The sequence below is a fragment of the Lampetra fluviatilis genome, chromosome 36 (genome assembly GCF_964198595.1).
Source record: "Lampetra fluviatilis chromosome 36, kcLamFluv1.1, whole genome shotgun sequence".
Lineage (NCBI taxonomy): Eukaryota > Metazoa > Chordata > Hyperoartia > Petromyzontiformes > Petromyzontidae > Lampetra > Lampetra fluviatilis.
In genome coordinates, this window is record NC_136310.1 from 492,431 (window position 1) to 513,161 (window position 20,731).

Sequence of the window (20,731 nt, forward strand, 5' to 3'; positions counted from 1 at the left end):
GATCTTTGCTCTTAACATCCCTGAGTAATTTCACTGTCGCGTGTGCTGCTATTCTGCACGCAGTAGCGAAGCTGGCTTGCAAGCGATGAGAGATGCCAGACTTTGGCCGCGTGTGCCGGCGGCGATGATGACCGCGGAGGCGATTGGATTCGTAGCCGGATCAAGCGGTGCGAGCCCCCCCCCCACACCGCGTCGACTCGTGTCATCGCTGAGACTCCGCGAGCGTTCACTAGACGCCACTCTCCTCCTCCGCCACCGTCACGTCGAACAATGACAGGTCCATGACGCCGCGCTCCACATCGACGCCGATCGGCGCGAACAGCCGATCGACCAGGACCTCCGACCTCAGGTACGAGGTCCTCTGACGGCAGACGGTGCCCGAGCCCTCGCAGGTGGCCTGCAGGAACACGGCGAGCTCCACGTGCTCGTCCGGCCACCTCCGCTCTCGCAGCAGCGGCAGCAGGGGGCTGTCGGGGCCCAGCTCGTGGTGGAAGGTCAGCGGGAAGAGGAAGTAGGGGCAGGGCCGGGCCCCCAGCCGGTCCAGCTGGAAGTCGACGGCGCTCTGGCGGAGCGGGCGGCCCGGCCGCGAGCGGTAGAGCACGGCCGACACGGCCACGTCCAGCAGCGCCGACGGGCGCAGGTTGGCGACGCGGAACGCGAGGAGGCGGCGGCGGGGGCGGCGCTGATCCCCGCGGCCCCACCACACCACCGCCGCGCCGCTGAAGCGGATGGTGCCGGCGCGCAGCTTGGGGCGCGCGATCTTGGCCACGAACGCTCCTGGGGGCAGCACGGGGCGGATCAGCCGGCGGGGTAAATTCATCATTGTCGTTTATCTTACCACGATTGCCACACCGAGTCGCAAGATGTTCACGAGGGTCCCGCTACATCGGGATGTTTGGCTCAGGGGGGCCGCATTCGTCCAATGAAGCCAAACTGCGATTGTGTTCAACATCGACCCAAAGCTTCTGTCTCCGCTCCATTTATCATCGTCCCCATTAGCGAGCAGCATTTCGTTTTATTCGTCACATTTCCCGACTTGAGCACTGCCCCCGGTTTACTCCGAGGGCGCTCTCGGTGCCAAACCACGAGACCAAGAACCCGTTGGGAACTCGCAATCCCGTCGTAGATCGCTGACAAACTTGAGAAACAGTGACCGCCTGACAAGGTTTATCTAAATGTATTTTGATGGCGACCCGAAGAAAAGAGGACCACACAAAGCAGTTCTTCAGGAACTGTCGACGGTTTCTGCATCCTGCACAGAGGCCGAGTGTGCCTGCTGCTGTACGCATCTTAGGTGGCGTGCGTCTATCCTCGCATCACGAGCACGGCCGTGTCACGTACCCCCCCCCCCACACGCACGAACCCAGAGGGCCCCGCGGGTCTGGGCACGGCTCCAGCCACGGGCGGGGGTGGCTGTTGCCCCCGGGCGGCGAATCCACGGGGGAGGGGGGGGGAGGGCTCCCGTTTCCCCGCGGCTCCCGAGGGCTGGAATCCCGGGTGGCGTGGCCGAGGCCTCGTGGCTTGCTGGGCCGTGTCTCGAGTCTCGTGTCCTCGTGTCACGAGTCTCGAGTCTCGTGTCCTCGTGTCCTCGAGTCTCGAGTTTGGCCTCCGTGGGACTCGCGCCCTGGCGAGACTTCACCCCTCCCTCGCACCGCGACCGTGCCGAGACGTCCGTCGATTATAAATCGATTTATAAATCGATTACGCCGCGGATTTTACGACGACGGTGGCGTTGGCCTTCGCTGGTGACTCAACCCGCCGATCCTGCGCAGGCGGCAGCGTCCCCGCGCCCCGCGCGTCGTCGCACCCCGAGGACACCCGCTCGGAGGCGCCAGGATGGCGGCGTCGCTCAACATCCAGGGCGCTTCACAAAGATGATGTCCACACACTTACATGGGACTATCGCCTTGATGGGGAAAGAACGAACACTGTAACGTGATAACCAATGTATGTGAATAGCTTCTAAAAGTCACAAAGTTTCTTCCGCTTGTTCCGCCATCGTTGTCAGCACGTTGCCTGGGATCTCCTCCAGGTGGTCTCCAGGGCCCGGAGGGGCAGCGCGTGTCTCGCGGTGTCGTCGCAAATTCTCAGAAATGTAAAAAAAAAGAATTTGAAGCACCATGTAGAGGTGTTTTGGGTTAGATCGCGTAAATATATAAATGTGTCGTTAAACCCGCCACCACCCGACACAGCCGACTAGTAAGGGTTGTCACGTAAACAGAACGCGCCAATCCGTCACTAGTACAGCACGAACCGGTGTGTCGAAGAGCCATGCCACAACATTTACAATCTGAGTACGACGTTTCGCCAGTAATTACAACCAGCTTCATCAGGCGACAGCCAGATTTGTGGAGAAGTCATCCCGTCTCGTTCCTTCGAGGGACAGGTGTGATGGCGTCACACGCGAGCCCTTCACGAGCGAAGGAGGCAGATTCACGAGTGCGCACACCGATCACAATGGGCGCCCATTTCCCGCTGGGTCATTCCTTTGGTAATCAACGTACAGTACACGCAGTACAGTCGGCGTGCACATTGTTTTTGCACCTGAGATTGCCCAGGTACCGGTGATCCCCATTGACAACCCTCACTGGTTGGCTGTGGCGGGTGGTGGCGGGTTTAACGACACATTTATTTATTTCCGCGATCTAACCCAAAAACCTCTTATGGATATTGGTCGCGAAAGCCTATACGTGTTAAACTGGTTTGTTGTTGTTGGTAGTGTTGTTGGTGTTGGTGGTGTTGTTGTTGATGGTTTTGTTGGTGGTGGTGGTGTTGTTGGTGTTGTTGTTGGTGGTGTTGTTGGTGTTGTTGTTGGTGTTGTTGTTGATGGTGTTGTTGTTGGTGTTGTTGTTGGTGGTGTTGTTGGTGGTGTTGTTGGTGTTGTTGTTGGTGTTGTTGTTGATGGTGTTGTTGGTGTTGTTGTTGTTGGTGATGTTGTTGGTGTTGTTGTTGATGGTGTTGTTGGTGGTGTTGTTGGTGTTGTTGTTGTTGGTGGTGTTGTTGTTGGTGGTGTTGTTATTGGTGGGAAGTCTCCGCTCTCTCTGGAGGGTGCGGCTCCGTTCTCGCAGCAGGGGGCGGCAGTCGCCACGTCCGTGCCGGTTTAATTATGTTCGATTGAGTTTTGACTTTGCTATGAATTATTTTAAAAGCAATTTGTCCGAGCCAACTTTCGTTTAAGGAAATAAACTCTTCATTTATATTTGCGTCATTGCTGTAACTTTTGTTTTACTGCGTGTCATTTTGTTGACCGACCAAACCACTCGCGCCAGCGAGACTCGTGGTCTCTGTCTCTCTCTCTCTCGAGGTCTCTCTCTGTCTCTCTCTCTCTCGAGGTCTCTCTCTGTCTCTCTCTCTCTCGAGGTCTCTCTCTGTCTCTCTCTCTCTCGAGGTCTCTCTCTGTCTCTCTCTCGAGGTCTCCTCTGGTCGCCACCGCCACAGTTGACACTCGAGGCGGGGCCGTCCGTGATTCTTCGTGCAATGGGATCGCGACGGACGTGGCGCCGCGTCCCAGGGAGTCGTCGGTTCTGTCGCTCGTCGCTTTAGCAAAGTCACCGGGGGAAACCAAAAAGCCACTCGCAAATCATCTCGACCGAATCGCTCGCCAGTCACGCAAGTCGATCGCTCCGCTCCTCATCTATGGAACCAAAGTTGTGGTGATTTAGTTTGCGGGCCTGACTGACGCCATTGATGTGCCCGAGTGAAGTTGAAGTGCAAGCTGCTCGAGACATTTGGGATGAATCTCTGGCTCCAGCGCCGGCCACGCGGACTGCCTGGCAGCCACGAGACGAGAGGGCACTGGCCGCGGTGCCAATTCCTCGTCCCTATGGACAGGCAACCTGAACGGACTCGAGTCGGAAGAGCGGAGCCGAGTCTCAAGTTGGCGCTTCATTGGGGGGGGGGGGCGAGGGGGGAGAGACCCCCACCAGCCGCTACCCCACCGGCAGGGTCTCCACATGCAGCTGAACACTGCAAGGAACGGACGTTCATGAACCCATCTGTGCGGAACGGCGACTGACGTTCGGGACGCGTGGGGTTGCTCTTGGCAAACGTAACGCCCTCATCACTGGCCTCGGTCAATCGTCTCAAACCGATCGTTGAGACCGAGGGAGCTTCCCAGTGCAGACGAATGCCGCGAGAAACTCCGACTTGGCACGCAACCAGTAGCAGCAGAATACAAACGTTCCATTATTAACGACAGTCACAACTCCACGGTCTGGTATCTTATTATCGATGACTCAACCACGTGACTCACACGGCACAGTAGAGACCGCGCACGCAGCGGTGCAGCAAAGCCCCAGAGCGGTGCAGCCAACACGATCGAGTGATCGGGAATTTAGCAAAAGGTTTAGGCCATGAATGAGTTGGGAACCGCCGGTTCGCCCACGGTCAAGACTCCGTACGCCGCTTTGCAAATGGGACCCCCGCATGAAGCGTCGGTGCGAACGGACACAATCTCGTGGGAAGCTCAAAAATACAAAAATATAAGAATAAGCCGCACTCCCTGGCGAGACCGCACGCCCCCCGTGCACAGTGCGCCGCGAGTGAGTGGGCAGCTTCGTCTCGAGTCGACTCCGAGGAAAGGGCCAGGGGAGCAGCGGCCCGCGCCAAACAATGCCACGGAGAATGCGAATGGCGGTAAGCCACGGCACAAGTGGCGATTGCCACTCCCCTCGCGCGTGTCGGATGTGGCGACTGCCTTCACGGCTTATGACAGCGACGGGTTGACTCAAGCCTGCGACCACGTGGGGCACCGAGTGGCCGGCCCTCGACGAGAGAGCAGCAGCTGGTGAGAGAAGCGGCGCAAGGGCATCCACCGAGCAGCGCGTTGATGTTGTAAGCGGCACGGCGAGAGCGGTCTGACGAACCTGCCCGCTCACGAACACTCGGGGGAGTTGACCGCACGAGACCCCCCCCCCCCCCCAGTGAAGACTCGCGCTCACGCTGCTCTCGTGACGCGGCACAACCGGTGGCCCCTCGGCCTGGCGAGGACGCGGATCTGTCGGCCGGCCCCTCGGTCTGCGACCGCGGCCGCTTCCGCCAGCTCGCCCTCCGCTGCAGTGCGGAGCGAGGGAGCTGCTGCTGCTTCTTGCTGCTGCTTCTTGCTGCTGCTGCTGCTGCTTGCTGCTGCTTCTTGCTGCTGCTGCTTCTTGCTGCTGCTGCTTCTTGCTGCTGCTAGCCAGGTCGACAGCGTGAGACCGAGGGGTCCGGTTGACGCGCCGCGCGCCGCCGTGGACTGCCCCGGGGGCAGGCCGAGAAGACGCCAACGGCCGCCCGACTGCGTGAGAGGTCGGCGTCGTCGTCGACGTGAATTCGAGTCGAGTCGCGCCACCCGATTCACGTCGTCAGACTCGGAAGCGCAACTTCGCCCCTTGCGATTGAAAACTTCTCGCAGCAGCGGATTTCACAAAACCACTTCTGAACCCTGTTTCGGTTTTTATCCGCGCTCACCCACGCATCCTGTTCCAGGGAAATGTTTCTTCACGAGACAGAAAAACTGGAACTGCCGATAATAGAAACGCGCCAAATGTAATTTGGCCGTGTTTTTGTGCGGTGGTGGGTGGCCGGGGTCAGACCGTCAACTCGCTGCAGCTGCGAGCAGCCGCTTTAATCACAGCCAGCTGAGACCTTTAACTTTGTCTCCATACCCAGCAGAGCAGCCACACCGAGTCGTAGGACTCGGGACACGGGGACACCTGTGACACCTGTGACACGGGGACACCTGTGACACGGGGACACCTGTGACACCTGTGACACGGGGACACCTGTGACACTGTGTCACAGTGACACCTGTGACACCTGTGACACGGGGACACAGGGACACCTGTGACACCTGTGACACGGGGACACCTGTGACACCTGTGACACGGGGACACCTGTGACACCTGTGACACGGGGACACCTGTGACACCTGTGACACCTGTGACACGGGGACACCTGTGACACCTGTGACACCTGTGACACCTGTGACACGGGGACACAGGGACACCTGTGACACCTGTGACACGGGGACACTTGTGACACCTGTGACACCTGTGACACGGGGACACAGGGACACCTGTGACACCTGTGACACGGGGACACCTGTGACACCTGTGACACGGGGACACCTGTGACACCTGTGACACCTGTGACACGGGGACAAAGGGACACCTGTGACACCTGTGACACGGGGACACCTGTGACACCTGTGACATGGGGACACCTGTGACACCTGTGACACCTGTGACACGGGGACACCTGTGGCACGAGGGGTGGGGCTGTCGCGTCACGCTTCACGTCCCGTGCCCCCCACCCGCTCCCTCTTTCTCTCCCCAGAAGAGCCCCGAGCTCAATTCCAAGAAACCAAAAACCACCACCAACGCTCTCCGTTCCTAATCGGCCGGTATCGCTGAGCCAGTTTCCCTTTCCGGCTCCCCGACTGCGCTGCTGCCACTGCAGAAGCGCGCCCAGTTGCGTGGCGCCTCAACAACCCGCCCCGCTGCCCCCCCCCCCGAGTGCGTGGTGCCTGCTCCTCGTGGCGACTGCGTGGCCGCTTCTGGCACTGCAGGAAGTGGCCTCAACCCGACCCGAGCGCAGCGGCAGCGGCTGAAGAGGGACGGAGAGACCCGCGGGGGAACGCAGCAATAACGCGGGGCGGGGGGACGCAGCCGGTCGAATGGGAGATGCTGACTTTCTGGCTGTTTCCACAGCGCTCATGCCACGTGCGTTTCGTTTATTCGAATTAACATTTACCGGATCAGCACTCTCAACGGAAACACTGCCTATGGCTGCGTGACACCGCTCAAATTTCCCAAAACGCGTAATTCCTTGCTGATGACGAACCCGCGGGGCGATGAGGCACGGCCAAACAACCCCCACACCCACATCGTGGGGGGTGGGGGGGGCTCATCCAGCAGTGGATCGACAAAGGGCTGCGCTTGTCGGTGGCTGACGGTGGGCGACTGGGGCAGGGAGAAAGCTTCCCCTGCCGGCTGCCGACAGCCAACGGGAGCTTTACATTTCATCACTGCCTCTTATAACGCCCCACATCTGTTCACATTAATTTCCCGAATAAGCTCCTCTATAAATATCTCTGTACATTTCACAATACTAGAGGGTCATAATACACGTTCCCGACTGAACATTATTGGAAGTTGGATTCAACTAATATTAAGGGGAGCATGTGTGTGTTAGTGGTTTGTGTGTTAATACAGTGTGCGAGTGCTCCCAACGTCTGGGTGTAACCCAGGCCGCTCAATCCGTCCCAATGGAGTTATCTTCATCTGCCGCCACTGCCGCTGATGTTACATAAAGGAGCCCCACTGACTGACCTGGCAGCAGCTCTCCGGGGAAAACTCATCATGCTCATTTCTTAAAGAGTAATTTTGTCACCTGGATTGCATCTCCAAGATCTGGCCAACCCTCGCATCAATTCTGCCGCTTGTCTCCAGGAGAGGTCCGAATGGCAACACACGTGTCCATGAGAGTTTTGCTCGGATCGGGTCACCGTGACGCCAGCTCCACAAGGCCACACAGCTGACAGAGGAACGCTTTGAACGTTGGCTGGAAAGCTTCATCAGATGACTGCATCCCACGTGACTGTGAGGGAGCGTGTGTGGAGGTCTGGGCGTAGCGTGCGAGAGACTGTGGGAGCCGTGCCTGTTATGTGCACATTTTCGTAAATGGACACTTGAACACGGAAACCACAGGAGTGCGGTTGTGGCCATGCACCAACACCGCGGGCCGCAGCAGCAGCAGCAGTAGTGAACCCACTGTAGTGGGCGGTCCTTCAATGGAGCATGAGCAGCAGAACGACCCCGACTCTCTCTGCTGAAACCCTCTCGCCGTGGCCAGCAAACCTCACGTCGCCATTCGGCTCGCGAGTGAACCATCTTGCTGCCATGATGGGCGAGAGTAGCAGAGACACACTCCCTGTGCCACACTCACTCTCTCACTCACTCTCTCACTCACACGCATAGACAAATATCCTCCGAGTAGCCGTAATCAACTTTTGAGGCAAGTGCTGTTTGCGAGCACATATGGAGGCACACGAGGGGATGGGTGACAAGAACCACACCGGCAGCCTTTGTCTCCTCAGTGGCGATGTTTACACATCGCAACAAGTGCGCTTTCGATGCTGAGTCGACCTGGGGGGAGGCCTACGAGCGGTTCAGATAATCGTGGTGGCCGTGAGCGGGAATCGAACCCGGGCTTCAGGGTTCGTAGTGCAGCGCGCTCGCCGTTGCACGACCGCTCCCCGCACTCGGCTCTCACCCCCCCCCGCCGCCTTTGCGTTGCTGCGCTCACGCGCCACGGATCGCCCGTGTAAAACAGCCGGGAAACCGGCTGGACCGGAGCATCCGTGAAACATATGAACTCGAATGCTCTCACTCACACACGCTCTCTAACACGCACACACGCTCTCTAACACGCACACACGCTCTCTAACACGCACACACGCTCTCTAACACGCACACACGCTCTCTAACACGCACACATGATCTCTCTTCTCGCAATGTCACTCGCTCTCCTCCACTCACTCTCACCCACCCACCCGCTCTCTCGCCCTCCCTCGCCGGTCATGAGCGTCCAGCATGAGTCCCACCACCATGTGTCTCTAACACACACACTAACACACACACTAACACACACACACTAACACACACACACTAACACACACACACACACTGTTTCTAACACACACACACTAACACACACACACTAACACACACACTAACACACACACACTGTCTCTAACACACACACTAACACACACACACTAACACACACACACTAACACACACACACTAACACACACACACACACTGTCTCTAACACACACACTAACACACACACACTAACACACACACACTAACACACACACACACTAACACACACACTAACACACACACACTAACACACACACACTAACACACACACACACTAACACAAACACTAACACACATACACACTAACACACACACACTGTCTCTAACACACACACTAACACACACACACTAACACACACACACTAACACACACACACACACTAACACACACACTAACACAAACACACACACACTAACACACACACACTGTCTCTAACACACACACTAACACACACACACTAACACACACACACTAACACACACACACACTAACACACACACACTAACACACACACACTAACACACACACACACTGTCTCCCTCACCGGTCATGAGCGCGTCCAGCATGAGTCCCAGAACCATGTGCGCGCTCAGCAGCGCGGCGGCCGCGGGGCACGCCTCGGGGTCGGGGTACATGGCCCCGTAGCCGATGGTCAGCTGGCTCTCCAGGGCGAACAAGAAGGCGGTGAGCAGCCCCGTGAGCTTCTGCACGCACACGGGGCCCGCGGACGCCTCCCTGCCGGGGCCCAGATCGCCGTGCAGCAGCGCCAGCGCGTACCAGGCGAGGCCGAAGAGCAGCCACGAGAGCGCGAAGGTGGCGCCGAACGTGAGCAGCATGAGGCCCCAGCGCAGCTCGAGCAGAGACGTCCACACGTCCCCGAGGCGGCGCAGCGCGGCGCGAGGGCCCCGCGGAGCCCAGCGCAGGTGGCACGAGCCGTCCCGGCCGATCAGACGGCCGCCGCCGGGGACCCCGCCGGCGCCGTTGAGACCTCCACCGTGACCTCCACCGTGACCCCCACCGTGACCTCCACCGTGGCCTCCACCGTGACCTCCACCGTGACCTCCACCGTGGCCGTTGAGGCTTCCTCCGGGGTCTCCATCGTGGCCTCCACCGTGGCCGTTGAGGCTTCCTCCGGGGTCTCCACCGTACCCATCGCAAGTGGAGACATTCTTGGAGCTCAGAGGACCACTGGAGGCCTCGGTGGCACCCGAGTCACTGGGGACCCCCCCGGGCTCACGAGGGACGCCGTGGGAGCTGTGCCCACCCGGGGAGCCGGGGCCGGCCGGATCCCCTGGGAGCCCGGCCTCCTCGACCAGGGACACCCCCGCCGCCACCGTGGCTGCGAGCGGCTCAGTCGAGTCACCACTCACCACTCACCATGGACTCACTTCTTATCTGGGTCGGGGTCTTGGCTTTGCCTGCACTCCGGTCCGCGAGTCTGGCTTCTTCCAGTCGTCTGCGTCCAGTCTGGTTCCGATGTCCGTCCCTTGTCTGGGTTCCACACCTCGAGTTCCGCTCTGGCTACAGAACCTGGGCTCTGCTCTGCAGGTCCCAGTCCCCTGTCTCTCGTGGCAGCTGCAGTAGTCGGAGTGCCTGAGTCTGGTTGAACCCTGGTCGCGGTCCCAGTGGCTCCACTCTCTCTGTGAGGCTCACTTCTGCTCTCGCTCCACTCCACGCGGTCGCGTGGGGGTGGGGGTCATGCTACCACGTGACGCCGATTACTCACGAGATCGTCCCCATTGCACAGCGAGCCGGGCTCTGCTGATGGGCCACTGATTGTTGAAGCCGGTACTGGGTTTTCTTGAGTGAAACCACAGCGGCTGAAATGATGCACTCCCAGAAGGCCGTGCGGCTGATGGGATGTGTAATAAATGTGTGTTTTATCTGGAGGAACAGATACGAGATTGAGGCATCAAATTATGACATCACTTCAATTTGTATCTCCACACGGCATCCCATGCCAATACTGTCCACCGTCTGTCTCGGGACCGTCCACGTGTCACCTCCGTATCGAAATCTCAACTAAACGTGTGGCCATCATGATCGTAGCCACCTCCAATCTTGCCATCATCGTTATAATCTCCATTGTTGTTATCACTGAAATCATCAAATAATTGCGAAACGCATCGCAATATTTGCCCGCTACTGCGAAAACTTGGCAGGACCCTCCTAAAAGGGGCGCTTGAGACTTTCCTGGGCAAACACGCGGACCCGTTAATAACGGCGATCATTAAACCGGAACCATTACAACAACAACAACGACAACAAAGCCAGGCTCGTTCGATGTTGCTCTTTAGCTCAGTCTACGCCTGACGTCGTCTTCATCTCTACGAACACCGACACCCCCCCCCCCCACTGTATCCATGCGGCGTCTTGAGACGCGACCACGTGTGCTCCTTATGCAACTCGAGACGCGGTCTCGGTCAGATAGGATCAGCTGCTGTCAGTCCTCTTGCGATGCGCCCCTGTGATACACATCTGGTGACTGCTGCCGGGGCTGTGCACCCGAGCGAGAGGTCACCAGCAGCAGCAGCGTGGGGACATCATTGCACTGCAGGACCCTTGTGCAATGCCAGACGCCGTGGTCTTTGTGCGAGTCTGTGTCTCTTAGTCTGTCTCACAACCACACACACAACCACACACACAACCACATACACACACAACCACATACACACACAACCACACACACACTCACAACCACACACACACTCACAACCACACACACACACAACCACACACACACACAACCACACACACAACCACACACAACCACACACAACAACAACAACCTCCATTCGCCACTAAGTGGCGGTGACGTCACCACGACGCTTGTGCCAGGCCAAGTGCACCTTGAGGCCACGTGAAGTGTCGAACGCCCGCTGGCAGGAGGTCACGGGGCAGACCCAGGTGCCACGGGTCGACTGACACCATCTGTGCCCCCTACTGTACCAAATTGCTGTGCTTTAGCCACCCGGCGCTCCGCTCGTTGTTGTGAGCGTCGCTCCTCCGCCCTCCGTTGTTGTTGGAGGGCGACTGCCTCCAACTCCCCAGTAGCGTCCTTCACGAGCCTCCTCCACTGAGGCCGATCTTGACACCGCTGGTACCAGTCATCGGCAAGTCCACTCAGCTCCACGTCCTCCTGTACCACATCACTCCATCTCTTCTCTAGCCCGTGCCGCGCCCGTTTAGCCCCCTCGATCCGGCCGAACAAAAGCTGTTTAGGCATGCGGTGGCTGGGCATGCGGGCTACATAACCCAGCCAACGCAGCCTTGCCTGCCGGAGGAGCTCACCGATGGGACTTTGCCCAGATCTTTCAAGGATTTGTGAGCTCCTCACACAATCCAGCCTGGTTAAACCCAGGATGGATCGTAGACAGGCCAGCCTAAATGTTTCCAACCAGCGAAGATGCTCCATTAGGGGGGGTCCACGTTTCGCAAGCGTAGAGAAGGGAGGGAATGACCGTGGCCGAGAAGACCTGAAGCTTCGTGCGGAGCGACAGACCAGGTAGCTTTCACACAGCGTTACGCAACCGATGAAAATATATTGCCGCTCGACTGATTCGGAGTGAGACCTCTGCTGTTAAACTGGAGCCGGTCATAAGCACACTACCCAGGTAGTGTGCTTATGCCCCATCACCGATTGGGAGTTGTGGGGGTGGAGTGTCCGATGGTACAAAATACCCAGGCTGATGATAAGGCCCCACCTCTTAGTGGCACGCTCCAGTCTCAGCAGCAGCATCTCCAACTCCTCCTCTGAATGAGCAGCTATTACCAAATCATCAACCACACACTCACTCACACTCACAACCACACACAACCACATACACACACAACCACACCGACGTGTTGATTTCTCTTTCCCAGTATGTTATCTGAAAGCAAACAATGACATTCAATCAATAACAATAACGCATCCGAGAGCCATGATGGTCTAGCGATGCTACTGCTATTATTGATGTTGCTGCTGATTATGTCAATGGTTGTTCTTCCAGGAGTACACAAATAAGTTGTTCGCGTTACACAGTCGCGACACGACCCCACGACTCGATCAGCCCTCCTGCCTGCTGACAGCGACCTCTGCTCCAGACTCCGCGGCGTCTTGCCTCTCGTGCTCCGCGCCAGCGCCTCTGCAGCAGAGAAACTCCCTCGGGCGACACGTCGCGGACTGCGGCTCTGGGTCTCGTCGCACGGCCGGGAAGCGCTCGGGTCTGCCACCTGTTCCGGGTTGACCTGGACAGGTCACGACGCGGCATCTTCGTTCGTGGGGGGGGGGGGCAGGACTCGGCATCTTCGTGTGTGGGGGGGGGGGCAGGACGCGGCATCTTCGTGTGTGGGGGGGGGGGGCAGGACGTGGCATCTTCGTGTGTGGGGGGGGGGCACGACGCGGCATCTACGTGTGGGGGGGGGGGGGCACGACGCGGCATCTACGTGTGTGGGGGGGGGGCACGACGCGGCATCTACGTGTGTGGGGGGGGGGCACGATGCGGCATCTACGTGTGGGGGGGGGGCACGACGCGGCATCTACGTGTGTGGGGCAGGACGCGGCATCTACGTGTGTGGGGGGGGGGCACGATGCGGCATCTACGTGTGTGGGGGGGGCACGACGCGGCATCTACGTGTGGGGGGGGGGGCACGACGCGGCATCTACGTGTGTGGGGGGGGGGCACGACGCGGCATCTACGTGTGGGAGGGGGCACGACGCGGCATCTACGTGTGGGAGGGGGCACGACGCGGCATCTACGTGTGTGGGGGGGGGGGGGCACGACGCGGCATCTACGTGTGTGGGGGGGGCAGGACGCAGAGAAGAGCGCGGTGCTGATTGGCCTGAGCAGTTTGGTCCGCGGTGCAAAGGAGGGTGACCCTGGTAGGCGCCTGCGATGATTGAGCAATGAGCGACATTCATGAGTTACACTTCACCACTGGCGGCCGGTTGATGAGTAAACTGCTGACCTTTACCACGCAAGTAACATTTTAAATAAAATCAATAAGCAACCAATTCACCTCCTGCCCGTGTTTATCTAAAAAACGAAAGTCTTTTTTTTTGTGCACATCTCATTCACGCGCAGCCTTCTAGGATGCACATTTTCAGCAACAATGGTTTAACCCGCGCAAAACTCGATATTCAGTGTCTCATCAGCAGGCAGGCCATTCGACGTGTGAAACTCTTATTTGTCATGTGGTGGGAGAGGTACGGGAAGGAGGCGTGATGTCGGCTCGTCGACCGTGTTACTTACATCCTCCACAACGACGCTGGAGATTGTGTTACGTTTCACGTGCGAGTCTAGTTCATAGAGGGTCGTTATGAAATTGCATTTTCCAATCCCTGGGGAACTACAGACAAGCAGGAAGGTAGCCAGGCAGTGATCTGGTGCGACCAACAATTACTCAAGATCTGCAGTCCTCTATATATGAAGATGTTTTCAGACAATTAATGCGTGTTTGCATGTGGGAGGAAAGTGGAGCAGTCGGAACAACCCACTCGTGCGAGGGGACAACACTCTATCCCATACAGATGGGACACGTGGCGTCCACATTTGTCCGTGCTGCCTTCTCCTGGCGAGCCAACGACTGAAATTTTGTAACATTTGTGGGATCCACTAACCCTCGCTGCCTCCACTGACACCGATGGGGCAAGGAGCTACGGGCAACATGGGCAGCAGCAGACGAAGCAGGGAGCGCAGAGAATGCGCTTGGGTCAGATCGAGAAGCCGCGGCCCGCGGCGAGACGGTGCCTTGACCCTGGGCTCTCCCGAGGCGCGGTGCTGGAGGTTGATCGCCGTTAATCATCAACCCCGGTCCACCAATGGTGACCCTGCGGGTCGGTGGCTGGGAGGGAACTCCGCAGGTGAAGGAGGAGAGCTATAAAGGAGGCCGCTGCACGGAGCGGCCCTCGTTTCTGGGTGGTCGCGCTGCCATCGCTCGCCGCACCTGCAGCTCCCAGCGGCGCCGAGTGAAGGTATGTGACGTCACCTGTGATTACGTCTCAGCGTGCCACCTGTGATGACGTCTGAGTGTGACACCTGTGATCACGTCCGAGTGTGGCACCTCTGATCGTGACGGTGTCCCAACGACCTGAGTTCCATTCCCATTGTTGTCAGAGTTGGGAGAATCGTGGTCAAGTCGGAGTTGGGAGTCGGGGTTGAGAGTTGGGGTTGAGAATCTGGTTGAGGGTCTAATTGAGAGTTGGGGTTGAGAATCTGGTTGAGGGTCTAATTGAGAGTTGGGGTTGAGAATCTGGTTGTGCTTTCGCTATGTTGCCCCCACCTGAAGAAGGACGCTGGTGTTGCGCCCGAAACGTCGTGATTTAATTTATTTGTTTTAGTTTTTACCTACGTGACTTTACCGAAAAAACTAAGAGTATAGTCTGGTTGAGAATCTGGTTGAGAGTCTGGTTGGGGGTCTGGTTGGGGGTCTGGTTGGGGGTCTGGTTGGGGGTCTGGTTGAGATTCTGGTTGAGGGTCTGGTTGAGGGTTTGGTTGAGAATCTGGTTGAGATTCTGGTTGAGAATCTGGTTGAGAATCTGGTTGAGATTATGGTTGAGGGGATCAGTGTGGGCCCCGAACCTACTCCGCGCCGCTCACGTCGTTATCTGTGTCCGCTGCTCTCTGGACTTCACCCTACACCCTGCAGCCTAACCTGGAGGTCAAGACGGGTTCGGGCACCAATCACCACAAAGCCCGATTACTTTTATTGCGCTGTGGCCTGGGACGGCGAGGTCAGCTGCACCCACGGCGGTCGCGTGGGGGGGGGGGTCAGCCCCCACGCCGCCCCTGGAGTGGCGCCAGGGGGGAGAGGAGGCGTCTCGCCCCGGTGCCCGCTCCACCCTCCGTGACACGGGCAACAACAACAACAATCCCCAACTCGGACGCCTGTGTGTGTGTTTGTGTGTGCGAATAATGTAACTTTTTCAATTACTTATTTTTGTTACCGTTAGCGGGTGTCTGGCATGCGGCGGAGAACACCACCCACCACATGTAGAGGCCCGCGTGAACCCGTTCCCAAACCCACTTGCTGTACTGCCTACTCCGGGCGACTTCGTAACCCGGTGTGTTTTGGAGTATCACCAATCCGAGTGCTGCTCCATGACTGGGTCAGATAATAGCCACCGGTGTTGGCTGTGAGTGGGAATCGAACTCGGGTCCCCAGTTTGAAGCGCAGGCCGCGAACCAAAGCACTCCCATTCCACACCCGCACTCACTCGCACAGCCACACTGCAGGACAATCGGAGGACACACTCCACACACAGTCGCCCAAGTCTGCAATCGAAACCAGGTACTTCTTGCTGAGACATGAGTGTTGCCAATGCACAATCATTCAAAAAAAGCGTCTTACATTCGTATTTATTATAACTTTGATGGTGCTGTTTTTGGCTGGCTGCCAGACGTTTTGGACCTTTGGGACCTGTGCTCAGCAACTGCATTTAAAACGACAACAACAAAAGTCATCAGCCGTGATGGGACAGCGCCATGCTGCTGGTTCCCTGCATTTTCTAGGCGCTGTGGATTTGGAGAAACCGGGTCAGCTCCAATTACAAACTTCTCACAGCTCCGCTTTTCTGCTGAGCAGCGATGTTTATTGTCCAATCCAACGACGCTGGCGATAAGCCTGTCCCCGAGTCTTACGACACACAAGAAATACCGCAATGTCCCTGCTGAGGGTCACAGCTCACCAAGGGAACACAACACACGTCTCTCGCCCCCCCCCCCACCTTGCACAACGACGACTCCGATTATTTATCCATGGGAGCCCCATGACGTCTCCGGACTTGTTTTAAGGACGGGGGCACGTTGCAATGTTCGGCTATTGCCAGGAAGGAGAGTTCTGCAATTGAGTCGCGAGTGTTTTGAGGGATATGGTGTCAGAGGGTTCTGCTGCTCTCAGTGTGTGTCCCTCTGGGGGTTAAACGACGCTGGGGGGTGAGCGTCGCATTGTGGGTCGGACTAAAAGACGCCCCGAGTCCCACCGCTCGCCACGGTCTCCCCGAACGAGGCTCAAGCGCAGCCCCGCGCTGCCGGTGAGACACTGAATGTGAAAACCGACCAAGAGTTTTGCTTGTGCGGCTGAAATGATGCACTGCCAGATGGCCGTATGGCTCATGCGATGCGCAACGCAGACACGTGTGTGTGTGTGTTCATGTGGAGGAAGAGCGATGGGAGGGACGCGCGTTGTCTGCTCGTCGACTTCGTTACTCTCCCCTCGCACATTCTGAGCAGTCGCCGCCCCAAGTCCTCGAGCAGCGCGGTTTATATCTGCGGGGAAGAAGCAATGAGGGCAATTTGGTGCAGATTGCGCGTGACGAATCCTGTGACGCCGTTTGCATTCATTTATATCAGAGATCACTGTCCCAAAATTAAATTGCACTAAAAACTAAACGGTACAAAACCATCCCTGCAACACGAAGGCACCGCAGTGACATCGATATTGGGGAGAGGATGTCGGCTGAGGTTCGAGGCTGACAAAGGAGGAGTCCCCTCCCGAGGAGAGATGGAGCCACGAGATGGGCTCAGGGCAGGAGATGGGTTCCTTCCTCACGAGGCCGTGAGATGGTGGTGGTGGTGGTATCTTCATCCAGCATTGGATAGAGCCTGGCTACTGGTGCCGATGGCGGTATGAATGAATCTGTCGAGGGGCATCTCCTAGGGTGACTCGACCTTAAAGGAGTAGCTGGTGCAAAAACATCGATGGAGAGACAAAGTTGGATGGGTGTGGTGGTGGTGGTGGCACCGGCCTGAATGGGTGCTCGCTAACACTCCACGGACGCGGGGCACCTGCGTGCTGCGTGCTGCGTGCCGCTGCAGGAGTCGCGCGAGGAGCCGCCATGGACAAGGAGGACCCGGCGACCCAGGAGCTGCTGGCGATGGGGGCGCCCTCGTCCGTCCAGCGGCTCGTCAACAAAGACGGCAGCAGCGCGCTCGCGTCGAGCACGCGGCCCAGCCACCTGCGCCGCTACCTGCGCGACATCTGGACGACGCTGGTGGAGATGCAGTGGCGCTACATGTTCCTCGTCTTCTCGCTCACCTTCATCGTGAGCTGGCTGCTGTTCGGCTGCCTGTGGTACCTGCTGGCGCTGGTCCGCGGGGACCTGGACGTGGACCCGGACGACCCGCCACCCGACCGCACGGTCTGCGTCAAGTACATGGGCAGCATGACGGCCGCGTTCTCGTTCGCGCTCGAGACGCAGCTCACCATCGGCTACGGCACCATGTACCCCAACGGGGACTGCGTGGAGGGGGTGGTGCTGCTCGCCGTGCAGATGCTGCTGGGCCTCATGACGGAGGCGCTCATCACAGGTGGGGCTCCTCCCGTGCTGCAGTCCGCGCCGGACCCACGCCGACCCGGACGATCCTGGAAGCGGGTTGGATTCGAGACCCTCGCTCCCGTCTCGCTTTACTACTCGGCCCGCCCGCCGCACGCGACACGTGCCCGCCGCACCGTGGACGCGAGTGCTCGGGGGAATGTTAGGGATGAGCAGCATTGTGCCTCTAACTCGTGAATCGATTGACGATTCGTAATAAATGCGGGGGTCGCACCGCGTGAATAAAACGTGTGTCGTGCACCCGCCTCCACCCGACACAGCCGATTGTCGTATTTGAGAGGCCTCTGGTCATCCACTGCTGGATGAGGGCCTTCCCAACGCTATGGCGATCGCGGGAGTTGTTTGACCATACTTCACCACTCTGGTCTCAGTGCAGATCGGAGAAGGCAGAGATCATGGGCGTGGGAGCAAAGGAGTAGAACCACACCGTTAGATTCACCTCCACCCTCCTCTACTCCCAACGACGTATACCTGCAAATAAAAACAATAACTCAGTTTTTTTACCCATTCAGGAAGCCTTTAGTCTTCTTTAGTCTTCGGACTATTTTTCAGGAGCGTTCTGCATTGTGACAGGGCTCAGAATCGATTGGCCTGCTGACCCGGAGATAACCTTCGCCTGTGAGGGGGTAATGCAGATCAACAAAGTTGGATTTCATTTGTCGCTGTACTGCCTGGTCACCGTGCAGCCCAAGCTCGTGTCCCCCGCCTCCCCCGTGTCCCCCGCCTCCCCCGTGTCCCCGCCGGCTGATCCGCCCCGTGCCGCCCCCAGGAGCGTTCGTGGCCAAGATCGCGCGCCCCAAGCTGCGCGCCGGCACCATCCGCTTCAGCGGCGCGGCGGTGGTGTGGGGGGGCCGCGGGGATCAGCGCCGCCCCCGCCGCCGCCTCCTCGCGTTCCGCGTCGCCAACCTGCGCCCGTCGGCGCTGCTGGACGTGGCCGTGTCGGCCGTGCTCTACCGCTCGCGGCCGGGCCGCCCGCTCCGCCAGAGCGCCGTCGACTTCCAGCTGGACCGGCTGGGGGCCCGGCCCTGCCCCTACTTCCTCTTCCCGCTGACCTTCCACCACGAGCTGGGCCCCGACAGCCCCCTGCTGCCGCTGCTGCGAGAGCCGTGCGGGCAGGAGAAGTCGCCGGTCGAGCACTTCGAGCTGGTGGTCTTCCTGCAGGCCATGCAAGAGGGGAGCGGGCAGATCTTCCAGAAGCGCACATCCTACGTGCGCGGCGAGATTCTGCTCGACGCGTGCTTCCGCCCGGTGATGTCGCTGGGCCCCGACGGAACGTACGCCACCAACATGGCCTGCTTCGACGAGACGGCGAGCCACGGCGTCGACGGCGTGGCCCTGGAAGGCCTCGACGGCGACGAGACGGTGTGAGGACCTCCTCCACAACGGCACCGACCGAAGCGAACAAAAACATCAACGGCGTTGTCTCTCGATTGCTCTCTTGGTTGTGAGGCGGTCAAGTTCAATCCGGCAACTCAGATGCAGAGATAGAGAGGAGAGCGAGAGGCTGTCGATGTGATGACCTGGTCACGTGCGAGCTGCCAGGACTCTGAGAATGCAGGTGCAGAGATGGGCACGTTGAGCAACATTCACCATGGCACCGTGCGTGCACCCAACCACACATCAAACACTCAACCACACATACACCCAGCCACAGACATCCACCCAGCCACAGACACATCCACCCAACCACACAGACATGTACCCAACCACACAGACATGCACTCAGCCACACAGACATACACTCATCCACACAGACATACACTCAGCCACACATCCTCGCGCGTGGTGGGGGGAGGGCGTTGGGAGGGAGGGGGATCAAATAATTAAATAAATCCATTGGCCGCCCTTTTTTTATCTAATTTCGAGTTCTGTAACTATAAATAAATTCTGTAAAAGCCACGGTTGGCGGCTGATGTTTACGGTTATACTTAAGGTTTCATTACATCAGATAATTGAAAAACTGCATTCATAAGTCACTCGTGCAACATTTATGACGATGCCAACTCCACGGAACCCACATTACTGCCACACTTCACAGTCAAGGCAGCGGATTCATGATGTACGGTGCGAAAGAAGTTCAACACACATACACATCAATTTGCATATTTGCAAAAGAAAAGCGCACGTCTAATCTTAAATAAAAACGTGAAATGCACACATTATGTTACAATTAAAAGACTTCGATTATGACGGCTTTTGAGTGGCGTGCATTGACTGGGAATGGGTGCAGAGAAGTGAGCAGTGCACCACGTGGCGGCGCGCGAGAAAGTCGAGTGGAGAATTCGTGACGCGCAGTCGACCCCAATTGTGACGTCAGACCCGCGGCTCCCGTGCGCCGCAGATTCCCGGGAAGTGGAATGGCGGCGTCTCGGTGCGGAACGACGTTTCTGAGCGGACAGCGGCCTCGTGCAGCCGATCAAAACTAAGAATGCGCGATCCACTGTCCGTGCAGGCCTCATCGTCATCATGGGTGCAGATTGCCTCTGCGGCCACGAGGTGTCGCGACAAACTACGTTGGAGAGTTGATCTGCTCATGAATTTAATTGGGAGCCCGATTCGTGACATTTCACCGAAATCACCTGGGCACGTGCGAAGGAGCGCCTCGCGCCCGTAATTGCCGGCCTGCCCTGGCTCGCTGTGGAAAACACCAGGGGGGGGGGGGGGGTCCTAATTGTGCTGGGGTGGAGGTGTATCTTAACGTGACCCCGAAGGGATCTTCATCGTGAGGGGTGGGGGGGTGTGAGCGGTGTCCAGACGCCCACCGGC

General features: G+C 58.1%; 2 protein-coding genes across 2 annotated transcripts; one reads left to right on the forward strand and one right to left on the reverse strand.

Moving 5' to 3' along the window:
* Positions 1 to 229: 229 nt before the first annotated feature.
* LOC144945138 (inward rectifier potassium channel 13-like) lies at positions 230 to 17,469 on the reverse strand. The gene is made up of 6 exons (XM_078873422.1): positions 17,418 to 17,469; positions 16,415 to 16,470; positions 14,993 to 15,169; positions 12,719 to 12,879; positions 9,194 to 9,903; positions 230 to 777 (listed from the first exon to the last, which is right to left on the reverse strand). The coding sequence occupies exons 1-6, from the start codon at positions 17,467 to 17,469 to the stop codon at positions 230 to 232; spliced, it is 1,704 nt and encodes a 567-aa protein (XP_078729548.1).
* Positions 17,166 to 19,654, forward strand: LOC144944984 (inward rectifier potassium channel 13-like). Its single transcript, XM_078873112.1, has 2 exons — positions 17,166 to 17,939; positions 18,735 to 19,654. The coding sequence occupies exons 1-2, from the start codon at positions 17,468 to 17,470 to the stop codon at positions 19,331 to 19,333; spliced, it is 1,071 nt and encodes a 356-aa protein (XP_078729238.1). The 5' UTR covers positions 17,166 to 17,467; the 3' UTR covers positions 19,334 to 19,654.
* Positions 19,655 to 20,731: the final 1,077 nt, after the last annotated feature.